Source organism: Eriocheir sinensis, chromosome 61 (assembly GCF_024679095.1).
Source record: "Eriocheir sinensis breed Jianghai 21 chromosome 61, ASM2467909v1, whole genome shotgun sequence".
Taxonomy (NCBI): Eukaryota; Metazoa; Arthropoda; class Malacostraca; order Decapoda; family Varunidae; genus Eriocheir; species Eriocheir sinensis.
This window is the reverse complement of record NC_066569.1, coordinates 3,683,763-3,701,339: the sequence shown is the minus strand read 5'-3', so window position 1 is coordinate 3,701,339 and position 17,577 is coordinate 3,683,763. Positions and strand designations below refer to the sequence as shown.

Here is a 17,577-nt window from a genome sequence, read left to right as displayed (position 1 = left end):
TGTTTCTTTTCTCATCTCTGTTTAATTATCATGTATGGCAAACTCCTTAACCATTCTCTCTCTGTCCCTTCCTTATCATGTGTTTGTGTATTATTAAAAAAGGAAAACATGAATATAAGTAAGAGTTTTCATGATATATTAAACCCAACAATGTGTATATTAACCCCAGGCCCCTGACGCTGAGTGACGTAGCCAACATCCAGCAACAGCAGCAGCGCATGGGGGTGGAGGGTCGACGTTCGCAATTCGCCGCGCTCCGAGACAAACAATCATCCTTCCAGAGCGAACTGTCCGGCCTCTCCCTCCACAGCAGGTATGGGGTACGACATTTGGGGTGCAACGTTTGGGGTGTGACGAGACCTCCACACACACACACACACACATACAGAAACACACAAACACACACACGCACTGCCCTTACAACGAAACTAAAAATATGCCAAACTTGCTTCAGATTATGGAGGAAGGCCAAGAGGAAAATAAGTGAAGTGGAAGGAAGAAGATGGTGAGGATGATGAGGAGGGAGGAGAGAGAGGCGTGGAAGGAGAGATAGTAAATATATGAGTGATGATGGATAATGATGAAAAAAGTAAATAAATAAATAAATAAAGGGAGTGATCGTGCGTGAGACAGATGAACGATAACAGGGTAGAGTAACGGATGGTTGGGTGTCATACAAACCATCTCCCCCCCCCCCTCCGCTTCCCGGCAGGTCGAGCATTGATTCCCTATTGGACTCGCGACAAGCGGACCCGGTGGAAGTCCTGCTCAACCTGGGATTCGGAGGGCAGCCGCAGGATAGCCTAGCGCGCATCCCCGAGAGGTTCCTAAAGCCCTCTGAGGTAAGGTTCCGACCCCGCCGATGTTTGTTATTGTGTGTGAATTATTTTTTTGTAGTGCGTAAAACCAGGACGCACTTTTACCTTAGCTTGATATGTGTTAAAACGGAGGGGAATATTCTGGGGTTTGTTGTGTTTTTTCATAGTAAAGAAAACAACTCAATGGCAAACAAGTAAACATGTTAGATGAAGTCAGTCTTAATATTCCTTTTCTTCCTTTTCCTCCTCCTCCTCCTTTTCTTTCTACACTTTTTTTTATCTCTCTCTCTTCTTACATCTCATTTTCTCTGCTTCTCCCTTCTCTCCCCCTTCTTCTCTTCCATCTCTTCCTCCTCCTTCTCCCTTTTCTTTATCCTTCCATTCTTCTTTCTTTTCTCTCTCTCTCTTCTTCCTTATCTTTTCCTCTTCTCCCCTTTTTTCTTTCTGTCTACCTAACATCATTCTTTCCTCCTCCTCCTCCTCCTCCTCCTCCTCCTCCTCCACACACAGGTCAGGGGTAACAGCATCGAGGACTTCCTGAAATCGGAGGAGGAGATGTCGGAGATGATGGAGACGGCCGAGATGATGCCCGGACTGGACCCCCAAGGTAGGCTACTGTTGTTTTTATTATTATTATTATTATTGTTGTTATGTCGAGTTATGTCATAGAAGAACACTGCACCCGAGCTTATTAATTCAGTGTGTTTTCTGTGGATTACGTGATGTTGCTTGTTCGGTATTTTGATGTTTATTTATTTATTTGTGTGTGTATTATTTATTTATTTTTTTTCAAGGGGGGGTTGTTTTATTTTTCTTGACAGTTGCCTTTTGTTAGCTGTGTGTTGTCGTGTAATGTGTGTTTTTTCTTCCTTTTTTTCACCATATTTTCTCATTCTCGTGTAATCTCTGTTTTTTTCTGTTTTTTTTATGTATTTTTTGATGCTCGTGCAATCCATCTTTTTTCCATTTGTTTTCTTTCATATTTTCTCATTCTCGTGTAATCTCAGTTTTTTTATGTTTTTTCATGTATTTTTATGCTCGTGCAATCCATCTTTTTTCCATTTGTTTTCTTTCATATTTTCTAATTCTCGTGTAATCTCAGTTTTTTTGTTTTTTTTTATGTATTTTTTTATGCTCGTGCAATCCATGTTTTTTCCATTTGTTTTCTTTCATATTTTCTAATTCTCGTGTAATCTCAGTTTTTTTATGTATTTTTTTATGCTCGTGCAGTCCATCTTTTTTCCATTTGTTTTCTTTCATATTTTCTAATTCTCGTGTAATATGTTTTTTTCCTTTTTTATATATATTTTTTTATGTACGTTTGTTTTGCCTGACTTTTCTTGTTTTAGTTACCAATACGTTCATAAAGGTCAGGAGCAAAATGTTGATGCATGTGATAATTAACCTGTCAATGCTTTTTACATTCGTTTTTTTTTCATATTTTTTGTTATATTCATTTTTGTACCATTCTTTTTTTCTCACAATCTCCTCTATATTGTTTTCTGATGTCCGTACGCTTTGCCACAGTTTATATCAGTCGTCTCTCTCTCTCTCTCTCTCTCTCTCTCTCTCTCTCTCTCTCTCTCTGGCCATTTTTGTCTTATTAATCCTCAGTTCCATTACCAACAACAGGAACATTTATTCTCATTGTGTCGTATTTATTTCTTCATTTTTATTTGCGTTCCTTTTTGGCTCAACAATTTTTCTGCCGCCAGTTTTTATTTTTTTATTTTTTTATTATTATTATTATTATTATCGGCAAGCACATTTTTTTGCGGCATGATCTCGTCTCGAAAACCACAACATTTTTATTAATATTTTTTGTATGACGCACGATTTTTTGGTGTGCGTTGATTTAGTTTACGAATACTCACTCGTTTTTCAAGTATTTTTCCCAGTGTTTTTATTTCTCTGTGTCTGTATATATATTTTGTTGCTAGGTATATCTATTTGTTTTTCTATATAATTTTCGTATTGATATTATTTCCCCACGTCAGTTTAATTATATATATTTTTCTGCCGTTTTGTAGTTTATATTTTAATTTCTTAGTTTATATTTTAATTTCTTAGGTTATATTTTAATTTTTGTGTCGTTTTGTCGCTAATTCTCGACTGTTTGATTATTTATATACATTTTTCCGTCTATTGATAAGCATAATGTGTTGTTATATTTGCAAGAGTGTTCATCTGTTTGTTGGTTATTAATGAGAATGTCTTTTTGTATTACTGCACTAATGTTGTGTTCTATTCACTAATGCTTTTATGTTCACTATTTCTTGCATCAGTAACATTTTTCTTTTTTCTTTTTGTATTTAGATGTGTGGCAATTAGTCTTTGTTCTTTTTGTTTTTGTTTTAGGTATTGTAACACACACACACACACACACACACACATTAAAGGTCATAGGTGTGTGTGTGTGTGTGTGTGTGTCGTCAGCTTTCCATGAACACAGAGATATTTCCTTTAGTTTTCTTTATTTTTTATTTTTTTGTCATACAGACTCACATAAAGGTCAGAGGAATAGAAGGGGGGGGGGGTGACTGCTTTTATGATGTACACAGGTGGAAGAGAGAGGAGCAGACGAGAGGAACGGAAGGTAATATTAATGGGTTAGGCAAGTTAGATTAGGTTTTGAGGGGTCACACAAGAGAAATATGAATTGGTTAGGTTAGGTTATGACGGGACAGAGAAAGGTGAAGGAAGAATTACGTATCAATAGGTTAGGGGTTAGGTAAGTTAGATTAGGTTTCGAGGGGTCAGACAAGAGAAATATGAATCGGTTAGGTTAGGTTAGGTTATGACAGGACAGAGAAAGGTGAAGGAAGAATTATCAATAGGTTAGGTAAGTTAGATTAGGTTTTGAGGGGTTGGACAAGAGGAATAGGAGGTAATATGAATAGCTTAGGTTAGGTTAGGTTATGACAGGACAGAGAAAGGTGAAAGGTTAGGTAAGGTTAGGCTTTGAGAAGGGAGACAAGAGTGAGGTAATAGTCATAGATTAGGCCAGGCTAAGGTGGGACAGACAAATGGTAGGGGAGGTAATAGCTTAGGTCAGGTTATGAGGGAACAAGACAAGGGTGAGGAAGGTAGAATTGATAAGCTAGGTTAGGTTAGGTTAGGCTTTGAGAGGGGAGACAAGAGTGAGGTAACAGTAGTAGATTAGGCCAGGCTCAGGTGGGACAGACAAATGGTAGGGGAGGTAAAAGCTTAGGTCAGTTTATGAGGGGGACAAGACAAGGGAGAGGAAGGTAGAATTGATAAGTTAGGTTAGGTTAGGTTAGGCTTTGAGAGGGAAGACAAGAGTGAGGTAATAGTGGTAGATTAGGCAAGGTTAAGGTAGGACATACAAATGGTAGGGGAGGTAATAGCTTAGGTCAGGTGATATGTTAGGTTAGTTTAGGGTTCGACAGGCCAGACAAGGGAACTACAGCCAGTCTTTCAGGTATGGCCATCATGAGGGGCGGCCTGTCTCCCCGCGGCCGCCAGTACTACCGCCACCGCCGACGCCACCTCCGAGCACTCTCCCCCCACACCTCCGTCTACTCCGCCCCGCCCGCCCTGCACCACTGGCACCGCAACCGCTTCCTCTCGGTGCAGCGGGAGTGAGTCTGGCCTAGGGGGGGAAAAGGGTGTGAAGGTGGAGGAAGAGGTGAAGGAGGATGCAGCTAAAAGGACCAGGAAGAACATAAGAGGAGGAGGAGGAGGAGAAGCTAATGGACCAGAAGGAAGATAAAAAAAAAAGTAAAAGGAGGAGGAGGAGGAGGAAATAAAAATAAAAGAAATAGGAAGAAGATAAGAAAAGGCTAAAAGGAGGAGGAGGAGGAGGAAGAAAAGAAGTAGGAAGAAGATAAAGAGAAGAAAATAGGAGGAGGATGAAGATAAAAAAAAGAAGAGAAATGAAGAAGAGTGTCCTGGGAAACAATCCAAGACAAGGGAAAACAATGAAAGAAAAAGGAAAACAAGGAAAGTGAAGACAAAAACAAGGACAAACAAAGAGGAAAAACAAGAGAAAACAATGATAAACGAGGTGAAACATACGAAAACAAGGAAAATCAAGGAAAAAATAAGGAAAATCAAGGAAAAAAATAAGGAAAACAGGAAAAATAAGGAAAACAATGACAAACAAGGGAAAAAAAAAGAAAAACAGTGAAGAAGAAGAAGAAAAAAAAAATCCCGCATATCATTGTGTTGTAAATAAATCAATTGTTCTAATCAGGAGAAGAATGCTATCACTGTACAGTATATATATGTGTGTGTGTGTGTGTGTGTGTCTGTTTCATCACCAGCGTTATCTCCAGGCCCATTGTTATCATTCCTTTATGGGAGAAATTGTTAGTGAGAGATTGAGTCAGTGTTGCAGGGGAGTGTGACGCTTATACACAGGTTGTTTCTATGTAGCTTGTGATGGCCGTGGAAATACAAGAAGTAACACACCAGTAGCTTAAGGTAGGCAGCGCTCGGTGACTCGGATGAAATTAGAAGGGAAAAAAACAAGGAAAATCAAGGAAAAACAATGGAAAAAATGAGGAAAAAGGGAAAACAAGGAAAAAATAAGGAAAAACAAGGGAAAAATGAGGAAAAAGGGAAAACAAGGAAAATCAAGGAAAAACAAGGGGAAAATGAGGAAAAGGGGAAAACAAGGAAAAAATAAGGAAAACCAAGGGAAAAAGTGAGGAAAACAAAGGGAAAGCCAGCAAAAACAAGGAAAATCAAGGAAAAATAATGAAAACAGGATAAAAGGGAAAAAACAGGAAAAAATCAGGAAAATCAAGAAAAAAATAAGGAAAACAAAGGAAAAAAGGGAAAACAAGGAAAAATTAGGAAAACAAAGGGAAAAACAAGCAAAACAATGGAAAAAACAAGAAAACGAGCAAAACAAGGTCAAAGAAAGGAAAAAAAATAAAGGAAAACAAGCAAAACAAGGGAAAAAACTAGGTCGCTGTTACCGGGTTAAGGGTCAATGCAGCTGTTTCCCTTCTCTTACATAACACATTTCCAGTCATTTTAATCAGTAGCTAAGGTAGATAAGACAAAGAAGACAAAGAGAAGCTAAAAGGGACAGGAAGAACATAGAAAAGAAGGTGAAAGGAAGAAAATAGGACCAGGAAGAAAAAGAAGAAAAAAGTAGAAGGGCATCCTGAAAAAAAGAAACAGGAAGAAGACAAAAAGGAAGATGAAGGGAAGAAAATAGGACCAGGAAGAAAATGAAAAGAAGACAAACAGTAGAAGGGCATCCTGGAAAAAATAAACAGGAAGAAGATAAAAAGGAAGGTGAAGGGAAGAAAATAGGACCAGGAAGAAAAAGAAGAAAAAAGTAGAAGGGCATCCTGGAAAAAATAAACAGGAAGAAGATAAAAAGGAAGGTGAAGGGAAGAAAATAGGACCAGGAAGAAAAAGAAGAAAAAAGTAGAAGGGCATCCTGGAAAAAAGAAACAAGAAGATAAAAAGGAAGATGAAGGGAAGAAAATGGGACCAGGAAGAAGATGAAAAGAAGACAAACAGTAGAAGGGCATCCTGGAAAACAAAGCAACACAAGAAAAAATAATGAAGGAACAGGAAGAAGATATAAAGGAAGACAAAAAAAAGAAGAAAATAGGACCAGGAAGAAGATGAAAAGAAGACAAACAGTAGAAGGGCATCCTGGAAAACAAAGCAACACAAGAAAAAAACAATGAAGGAACAGGAAGAATATAAAAAGGAAGACAAAAAAAGAAAATAGGACCAGGAAGAAGATGAAAAGAAGACAAACAGTAGAAGGGCATCCTGGAAAACAAACCAAGACAAGGAAAAACAATGAAAAACAAAGGAAAACAAAGAAAAATGAGTTGTGGGTCTTTCATTTTTAGGTGAATTTTGACTCTGAAAAACTAGCCATCGTTTCAGAGTGGAGAATACATCCACATCCACTTGTTCAGTCCAGAGTCATTGAGTGCGTTTCTTTCCTCTGAAGCGGAACACAATTATATCAAGCATTACTGAGCCATTTATACCGGTAACTAAGGTAGACAGCCCCCCATAACTAGATGAATTAACTTGTGAAAAACTAGATATCACATTGAGAGAGTACACATTCACATTCTCTCGTCGCTCTATCAAAAGTTAGTATATATATTTCTTTCCTCTTTAGCCGAACACTCACTTATATTATCCATTTCCCGGCTCTGTGAAAAACTAGCTACCATGTTGAAACCAAAATATTCCCTCGTTCTATCAAAAGTCAGTATAAATATTTCTTTTCTCATAAGCTGAACACTCACTTACGTCATCCATTTCCCAGCCATTTATACCGGTAACTAAGGTAGACAGCCCCCCATAACTAGATGAATTAATTTGTGAAAAACTAGATATCACATTGAAAGAGGGTATATATATTCACACTCATTCATTGCTCTATCAAAAGTTAATATATTTCTTTTCTCATAAGCTCAACACTCCTGTACGTCATCCATTTCTCAGCCATTTATACCGGTAACTAAGGTAGACAGACCCCCATAACTAGATGAATTAACTTGTGAAAATCTAGATATCACATCGAGAGAGGGTACACATTCACATTCTCTCGTCGCTCTATCAAAAGTTAGTATATATATTTCTTTCCTCTTTAGCCAAACACTCACTTATATCATCCATTTCTCAGCCATTTATACCGGTAACTAAGGTAGACAGCCCCCCATAACTAGATGAATTAACTTGTGAAAAACTCGATATCACATTGAAAGAGGGTATATATATTCACACTCATTCATTGCTCTATCAAAAGTTAATATATTTCTTTTCTCATAAGCTGAACACTCCTGTACGTCACTAGCTATCACATTGGAAGAGAGTACATTCACATTCACTCGTCATTGTATCAAAAGTTGGTATAAATATTTCTTTTTCTCATAAGCTGAACACTCACTTACATCATCCATTTCTCAGCCATTTATACCGGTAACTAAGGTAGACAGACTCCCGTAGATAAACAGACTAGTATCTCATTCACTGCAGTCCTTCCAAGACGTAAGTGCAGATCTCAGTAAGGATGGCGACACTGCTAAGAAACTATAGGTAGGACTCGGAGTGTTTCAGATATTATTCGAAAACTTAAGAACGTTACCCTGATACACGAGTCAAGAGAGAGTACATTCACACTCACTCGCCGCTCTATCAAAAGTTAGTATAAATATTTCTTTTCTCATAAGCTGAACACTCATATACGTCATCCATTTCTCAGCCATTTATATCGGTAACTAAGGTAGACAGCCCCCCATAACTAGATAAATAAAAAGAAAACTAAATATCTTGTTGGGACAGTTCCACATTTACTCAGAGTCCTGTAAAGAGTTGATGCTAATATTTCTTTTCTCATAAGCCGAACACTCAATCATATAAAGATCCCGGACATTTTTAACCGTAACTAAGGTAGACAGCTCTCCATAACTAGATAAATAAAAAGAAAACTAGATATCTTGTTGCGACAGTTCCACATTCACTCAGAGTTCTATAAAGAATTGATGCTAATATTTCTTTTCTCATAAGCCAAACACTCAATCATATAAAGATCCCGGCCATTTTTAACAGTAACTTAGATAGACAGCCCCCCATAACTAGATAAATAAAAAGAAAACTAAATATCTTGTTGCGACAGTTCCACATTTACTCAGAGTTCTATAAAGAGTTGATGCTAATATTTCTTTTCTCATAAGCCGAACACTCAATCATATAAACATCCCGGACATTTTTAACAGTAACTAAGATAGACAGCTCTCCATAACTAGATGAATGAACTTGTAGAAAACTAGAGAGTTCCACATTCACTTGATTTGCCTAGAGTCAACGGAAACATTTCTTTTCTCATAAGCCGAACACTCAATCATATAAACATCCCGGACATTTTTAACAGTAACTAAGATAGACATCTCCCCATAACTAGATGAATGAACTTGTAGAAAACTAGAGAGTTCCACATTCACTTGATTTGCCTAGAGTCAACGCAAACATTTCTTTTCTCATAAGCCGAACACTCAATCATATAAACATCCTGGCCATTTTTAACAGTAACTAAGATAGACAGCTCTCCATAACTAGATGAATGAACTTGTAGAAAACTAGAGAGTTCCACATTCACTTGATTTGCCTAGAGTCAACGGAAACATTTCTTTTCTCATAAGCCGAGCACTCAATCATATAAACATCCTGGCCATTTTTAACAGTAACTAAGGTAGACAGCTCTCCATAACTAGATGAATTAACTTGTAGAAAACTAGAGAGTTCCACATTCACTCGATTTGCCTAGAGTCAATGCAAATATTTCTTTTCTCATAAGCTGAACACTCAATCATATAAACATCCTGGACAATTTTATCGGTAACTAAGATAGACAGCTCCCCATAGCCACATAGGTGAAGTGACTAGCTCGTTCATTGCGCAATCCTTCCAAAAGACTTGAGTGCAGATATTAATAAACCATATGTATTGAGCTGAACATTGATATAGGTCTGAGGGTGGCAGTGTTCCTAAGAAAACATAGGTAGGATGGATGGAGAAGGAGCAAAACACCCAAGTTCCAATTTCTAGATGTATTTAATATGCCGTTGAGGAATTACAATAGACGGGCCAAGACACACGCAAAAGGAAAGAGGTTGGAGGTGGTGTCTGCAGGAAAGGCAGGCTGCGAATGCTTAACCCGGTAGCAGTGACTGGCCAAATTTGTGGCTTTACCGTGTGGCAGCAACGGGCCAAATTTGTGGTTTTACCGTGTAGCAGCGACGGGCCAAATTTGTGGCTTTACCATGCAGCAGCGATGGGCCAAATTTGTGGCTTTACCGTGTAGCAGCAACGGGCCAAATTTGTGGCTTTACCGTGTAGCAGCAACGGGCCAAATTTGTGACTTTACTGTGTAGCAGCAACGGGCCAAATTTGTGGCTTTACCGTGTAGCAGCAACGGGCCAAATTTGTGCCATGACATAAACCCCCCGAAATAGATGATACATAATCTGATCACAAATGCTTTGATATATATTGTTAAATGGTTTGTGTGAGGGGTGATTTTTTCTCTTTTTTTTTCGCTTGAAGGGACCATTAACCCCTTGACTGTGGATTTCCTACAACATCACCAAGCTACAGGAATGGAACAAAAAGTTGCTGCTATAATTCAATGAAGAAAAATGTAAAGTCATGCACATTGGGAGGGGATATCCAGCACACCAATACCACATGGGAAACACTCCACTATCCACCACAAATGCAGAGAAAGATCTGGGAGTAGATGTTACCAGGCTACCAGTGAAGGCGAAATCTGTGCCAATCGCAGCGGACGTGTTAAGAAACATGATCTCCGCTGCTACCGGGTTAAACCTCTGAATCGGCTACCTACGTCACATTCTGAGGGAGTAAACCGAGACAAGCGAATCTGAAACGAGCGATCCTGAGGGAATGGAACACATGAGCGGGAGTGAACCACCAAACATACACAGACAGTCATTCACCACACAACCCTAACAAACAAATATCACTGCAAGCCTCCTCAGTTCTTCACAGCGAAGGACGCAGCAGTGGGTCTAAAACAAAATACTGTGACAACAACAACAACAAAAATAAAAAGTCCACACGTCCCTGCTCCACCATCAAAAGAGAAAAGAGTGCAACATCAGAAGAGAGATCAATTTCGGAAGGAGTATTTTAGACGTACAAAATTAATAATACAGAAAAAAACGCGAAATACCTGAACCGCGTGGAAAAACTTGGGCGGCTTTTCCGATACCCTACGCCCCAGTCCACCCAGCAGTGAATGGGTGCCAGGTATCAATCAGTTGGTTGTGTCCCTTCTATAATTCCTCCCCCTTCTGTCTCTCCGGCATATGACCACAGATGTTGCACCGACTAAACGAAGCTTTCCAACTTTTCCAATATGAACGGCGATATCACAGGGGTTTACCGCATTAGGAAACTTGGAACATTACGCTAACACACGAGTCACACTGCACACTACAAAATGCTCTCGGGTTTTTAATAATACGTGAAATACTACGAAGCCTACCCATGTTTTTTATGCAATGTTGGAACCCTTAGATTTCAGCCACTTACATCCAGCCACTTACATTCTCCAGGCATTATATCATCATCCAAGGTAGGTAGTTAGTCCCCTCATTACTAGACCAATTAATTAACCTTGAAACACTAACTTGCTCACGGTATGTCCCTTCCGAGAACCTTGTAGCATCTAGGAAAAGGAATCTCTGTCTGCCGTTCCACTCCACCCCACCCCATTGTTCCCCTCCATGACATTCCACTGCTCCCTTCCATTCCACTTTTCCACTCCACTTCATTCCATTCCCTTTCATTCCACTGTTTCCTTCCATTCCATTCCACTCCATTTTTTTTTTCAGCTCTTAGGGGAAAAAAAAAGGAAACTAACGAAAAAAAAAGCTGTTCCACTCCACTCCACTCCATTCCACTCCTCCGTTTCATTCCCTTCCATTCCACTGTTCCACTCCATTCTGCTGTTCTCTTCCATTCCACTCCCTTCCACACTGCCAGCTATACGTATCTGTCTGCCGTTTCACTCCACTCCATTCCACTCCTCCGTTTCATTCCCTTCCATTCCACTGTTCCACTCCATTCTGCTGTTCTCTTCCATTCCACTCCCTTCCACTCTGTCTGCTGTTTCACTCCATTTCATTCCACTGCTCTGTTTCATTCCCTTCCATTCCATTCCACTCCATCCTGCTGTTCCCTTCCATTCCACTCCCTTCCACTTTTCCTGCTATACATATCCTCCTGCTGTTTGTACATTCCACTCTGCTGTCTTCCATGCATTCCTATCTGCTGTTCCCTTCCTATCGTCACCTTCATATACTAACTGCCAAAGTAATTTTTCTAGTCCGGGAAATTGAAGTAAACTCATTTTTTTATTATCACATAGGCAGAAAATTCCATAGGCACATTTTAGAACACTCACACCTGAGAATGACATGGGCAATTCTACAAAAAGGATGGAGGAAAAATTCATTGTGCTAAAAATATGGGAATTGCTGAAAAATTATGTAGGCCCAATAGTCCAGTACTCAAAACAGGCCTAGCTGTTGTATTAATTCTTTCCCTGCAATGTCCTTACCTTTAATGTTTTAGGCCTATGCTCGTTAACGTAGAGAAGCATAAAGTCTGATTCCCTGGTACTCAAAACGTGATCTTCCTCAAAACCCAAAAAAGGCCTAGCTGTTGCATTCATTTTTTCCCTGCAATGCGCTTACCTTTAATTTTTTAGGCCTATGCTTGTTAACGTAGAAAAGCATAAAGCCTGATTCCCTGGTACTCAAAACGTGATCTTCCTCAAAACCCAAAACAGGCCTAGGTGTTGTATTCATTTTTTCCCTGCAATCCCCTTACCTTTAATTTTTAGGCCTATGCTTGTTAACGTAGGGAAGCATACAGCCCTGGTACTCAAAATGTGATCTTCCTCAAAACCCGAAAAAGGCCTAGCTGTTGTATTAATTTCTTCCCTGCAATGCCCTTACCTATAATTATTTAGGCCTATGCTCGTTAACATAGAAAAGCATAAAGCCTGATTCCCTGGTACTCAAAACGTGATCTTCCTCAAAACCCAAAGCAGGCCTAGCTGTTGTATTCATTTTTTCCCTGCAATGCCCTTACCTTTAATTTTTAGGCCTATGCTTGTTAACGTAGAGAAGCATAAAGTCTGATTCCCTGGTACTCAAAATGTGATCTTCCTCAAAACCCAAAAAAGGCCTAGCTGTTGTATTCATTTTTTCCCTGCAATGCCCTTACCTTTAATTTTTTAGGCCTATGCTTGTTAATGTAGGGAAGCATAAAGCCTGATTCCCTGGTACTCAAAACGTGATCTTCCTCAAAACCCAAAACAGGCCTAGCTGTTGTATTCATTTTTTCCCTGCAGTGCCCTTACCTTTAATTTTTTAGGCCTATGCTTGTTAACGTAGAGAAGCATAAAGTCTGATTCCCTGGTACTCAAAATGTGATCTTCCTCGACACCCAAAACAGGCTTAAGTGTAGTATTGATTTTTCTTCCCTGCAATGCGCTTACCTATAATTTTTTAGGCCTATGCTTGTTAACGTAGGGAAGCATAAAGCCTGATTCCCTGGTACTCAAAATGTGATCTTCCTCAACACCCAAAACAGGCCTAGGTGTAGTATCGATTTTCTTCCCTGCAATGCACTTACCTTTATTTTTTTAGGCCTATGCTTGTTAACATAGGGAAGCAAAAAGCCTGATTCCCTGGTACTCAAAATGTGATCTTCCTCAACACCCAAAACAGGCTTAGGTGTAGTATCGATTTTCTTCCCTGCAATGCGCTTATCTATATTTTTTTAGGCCTATGCTTGTTAACGTAAGGAAGCAAAAAGCCCTGGTACTCAAAATGTGATCTTCCTCAACACCCAAAACAGGCTTAGGTGTAGTATCGATTTTCTTCCCTGCAATGCGCTTACCTATATTTTTTTAGGCCTATGCTTGTTAACATAATGTAATTCAGCCAAAAATATGGAAATCAGCAAAAAAAATGACTCTGGCAGTTCGTTTACGAGTGTTACGATGTTCCGCCTCATCCCGGGTAAACCTTCCACTCGTCTCTGCTTACTGTGTTGTGAGAAACTCGCTTGTGTTGTGATGAGCCTCGTCTCCGTAAAACATGTAACGCTGAGCTTAAAGGAATCTTCCACGATAGAGCTCAGCAGGGACCAGGAGGCTCGGCTTGTACCTCTCAGCCCCACAGAAAGCATGATGTATTTTCTTAGCCAGCGGGAAAATTTTAACACAAAGAAAATAAGGGACCAATTGGGTTGTACTACTGTAGCCAAAGATGATTTTTGTATTGCTAATGTTTAAGGAACGGGAGGAAGAAATTTATAAGTAAGAATATATTTGTAGCTCAGTGATCTACAAGGAACAGGTGGAAGAGTTATAAGTAAGATTATATTTGTATGTTTGTGATGTGTAAAGAAGGACCGGGAAGAAGAGGTTTGCAAGGATCTGGATTTCTTTTGCTGAAAATTAACACACACTGCATGGAGGGGAAGGAGATGACAGGTGTTGATATTATAAATTGTAATGAATAAACTCTTGGCCCTAAAATGTACAAAACAGGTCAGTTTAACAAGACATGTTATTATGAATTATCAAAAACTTGTGTCATAAAATTTATGTCTGGTGTGTAGTAACAGATATTTTTTCAAATTCCAAATGTTTATGTAAGATACATGATTACAACACACCATTACAAACCACTAAAGTTGCAACACACAAGTCTGAGGTGAGCCTCACGGTGCCCCGGCAGCCTGCCGTCACAGCTTGTGTGGTGGTGTGGGTGATATGATGAGCATGGGAAGCAGTCGTCAGTATTAATAACATGAATCACCATTGTGAACACTGTCAATTATAGTTGGTATTTATCATTGCTCCTCTGTATTGTTCATACTGACAACTGTTTACCATGTGTATCATTATATTATCCATGATGTCGCACATGCTGTGTGACAGCAGGTTGCCAGAGCACGATGCTGCACGCCCCAGACTCACACACCACGACAACAGTGTTGTTGTACAACACAAGCAGAGTCTTGTTCACTTGCCAGCACTCACACCAACACTCCTTTCATGACTGCCTTAGCCTTGCCTGGGAACAATACTTTTACTACTGTGCTGCTGCTGCTGTCACTACCACTACTACTACTAAATGCTCACCCATAGGAATACACATAGTAGGCAGTAGGTGATGCCTTTTGCAGGAAACTGTATTACCAAGATAGTATATCAGAAAAGTTGTGATAAAATTTTACAAGTTAACGTGCACCTACACTTGTAGATGAAGGGTTGTGTTGTTAGGTGATTCCCCGCGTCCTGCACACTTGTATTTACCTGACGTTTGTGGAGTCAGGAATGGACCTCAAAACGTTATCGTAATAGCCATCATAGAGCGTGGCCTCCTTGTTCCTTGAGCTTTGTGTCAACTCTGTAAACATGAGTAAATATAATCACGTAACAGAACTCGGCCTTGGAGAGTCGTCACAGTAGTTACCATAGTCTTGCCCTCTGTTGCTTGAGCTTCATTTCATCGCCGTAAACATGAGTAACTACAATCGTGTCACAGGAATGGACCTCAACAAGTCGGCGTATTACGTACCATAGAGTCTGCCGTTTTCGTTGCTTGAGCTCTGTACCATCGCCGTCAACATGAATAAAACTGTAACCATGTCAGGAATCAGCCTCAACAGGTCGTCACAATGGCTATCACAGAGTCTGCCTTTCTCGTTGCTTCAGCCTCCCATCGCCGCTAAAAACACGCGACGGGACTCGGCCTCAACAGCCTTCGCGCGCCTATCATAGCGTGCGTCCTCGTTGCCGCAGACGTGACACGGAAAGCGTATGCGACGTTTCCTTAGGGCGTGTTATTACGTATTGAAGGAGGCTTAAACGGTAACTAATACATATCTTAAGCATATCTGACACTTGATACTTTGTGCTAACGTGTTCGGCATAATTAAACCGGTCCCATGTTGATTGTTTTCCCCTGCAATGTTTTTTCCTTTTTATTATTGTAGGCCTATTACAATTGTTTTAGGCCTACTGCAATTATTTTAGGCCTACTGCCATTATTTTAGGTCTACTGCAATTATTGTTGGCTTATTGCAATTACTTTAGGCCTACTGCAATTATTTTAGGCCTACTGCAATTGTTTTGGGCCTATTACAATTATTTTAGGCCTAATGCAATTATTTTAGGCCTACTATAATTATTTAGGCCTATTGCAGTTATTTTAGGCCTATTGTAATTATTTTAGGCCTACTGCAATTATTTTAGGCCTACTGCAATTATTGTAGCCCTACTGCAATTATTGTAGGCATACTGCAATTATTTTAGGCCTATTGCAATTATTGTAGGCCTACTCCAGTTGTATTTTAGGCCTTCTGCCATTATTTTAGGCCTATTGCAATTATTGTAGGCCTACTGCAATTATTTTAGGCCTATTGTTTGTTAACTTAGGGAAGCCTGAAGCCTGATAATCCAGTACTCAAAACAGGCCTAGGTGTTGTATCAATTTTTTCCTGCAATGCCCTTACCTTAAATTTTTTAGGCCTATGCTTGTTAACATAGGGAAGCATAAAGCCTGATTCCCTGGTACTCAAAATGTGATCTTCCTCAAAACCCAAAACAGGCCTAGGTGTAGTATCGATTTTCTTCCCTGCAATGCCCTTACCTTTAATTTTTTAGGCCTATGCTTGTTAACGTAGGGAAGCATACAGCCCTGGTACTCAAAACGTGATCTTCCTCAAAACCAAAAAGAGGCCTAGGTATAGTATCAATTTTCTTCCCTGCAATGCGCTTACCTTTAATTTTTTAGGCCTACTGCTCGTTTACGTAAGGAATCGTAAAGCCTAACCCATTACTCAAGCCATGACCTTCCTCAACGCCCCTCAAGCCTCTCGTACAACTTAACATAAGACGACAAACCTCTGCAGTGCAAGACAATAATATACTGTTCATGCTTACCTATCGAGTGCGTACAGTTCACCGCCAAAGTTACAGCGCGCTTTAGTACAGTCATCCCTCAAATAGTACGGTTACCAATAGTTCAGTTTCGGTTTTATGCGCATTGTCACGGAAGATCTTTTTAGGATTTTAAAATTTCCTGCTCATCCTGCTCCTGACCTCTCTTTTTGGCCACTCCTTTGACCTCTATTCAGGAGCAGTAAGTAGCGGGCTTTTTTTTAATATTTTTTTTTATGCCCTTGAACAGTCTCAGCTGTAAAAAAAAATCGAAAACCGGGAAATTAAAAAATCATAAAAAAATCTCTGAAAATCCACATAAAACAGAAACCGAACTATTGAAAACCGTACTATTTGAGGGATGACTATATTAACCTCATGTTTTGGTGTTATCCCCAGGACCCCAGAGCATAAAGCAGGCTCTGGTTATCGCTACAGCCCAGCCGCCTCCCTCGCTTGTCCATCCTCCTGCCGCCAAATATTAACGCCACTCGTATGTTCCGCCAGTGTGCAGTTCCGGCGTTAGTCTCATTACGACGCCCATGACTTATTGTGTCCTTGGCAGAGCGGCACATCGGCTGTCTTTCTCGCATATATACGTACATTCACCCCCTCGCCCCATCTCCGTCTGCATTAATAAATAAGCTGATAGTGAATAGGGTGTGTTGGCGTGTCCGTGTGAACCGTTCCATTTTGTACGGATGCAAGGGAAGAATACTGAAAATTGTAGTTGAGGTGGAAGAATTAAATGCTACAGTAACCCCTCAATTCTGGACACTGATAGAGAGAGTATGGTTTGCCTCCCTCATAAGGAGTCTCAATTTTCTGAATGAATTGTTTATATATGAAGTAATATGTTAAATTGTCTTGCGGAAAAATAGAAATATGAAAAAAGTACGTCTTGTCACATAAGAAGGAGTCTCAATTTTCTGAATGAATTGTTTATATATGAAGTAATATGTTAAATTGTCTAGCGGAAAAATAGAAATATAAAAAAAATACGTCTTGTCACATAAGAAGGAGTCTCAACTTTCTGAATGAATTGTTTATATATGAAGTAATATGTTAAATTGTCTTGCGGAAAAATAGAAATATGAAAATAAATACGTCTTCTCAGAAATAGCCAAGTCGGGAAAAAATACTATTCTTGTGAGAAATGACAACTAAGAAAAGAGAAAATGAAGTCACATTTGAAATACCTTTATAATGTAAAAACAAATCTCATCACAAATAGCCATACAGGAAGATAAAAATACC

General features: G+C 39.5%; 1 protein-coding gene across 5 annotated transcripts in view; it reads left to right on the top strand.

Annotated features, from left to right (window-relative positions):
- Positions 1-17,577, top strand: part of LOC126986169 (uncharacterized) — a 73,803-nt gene that overhangs the window by 32,402 nt on the left and 23,824 nt on the right. For 4 of the 5 annotated variants that reach the window (XM_050842093.1, XM_050842091.1, XM_050842089.1 and 1 more), the window contains 4 exons: positions 170-313; positions 455-505; positions 713-842; positions 1,329-1,425. In XM_050842093.1, the coding sequence (XP_050698050.1) occupies positions 170-313; positions 455-505; positions 713-842; positions 1,329-1,425 (422 nt within the window). The remainder of the gene's footprint in view (positions 1-169; positions 314-454; positions 506-712; positions 843-1,328; positions 1,426-17,577) is intronic. The other variant, XM_050842090.1, reaches the window with a different exon arrangement.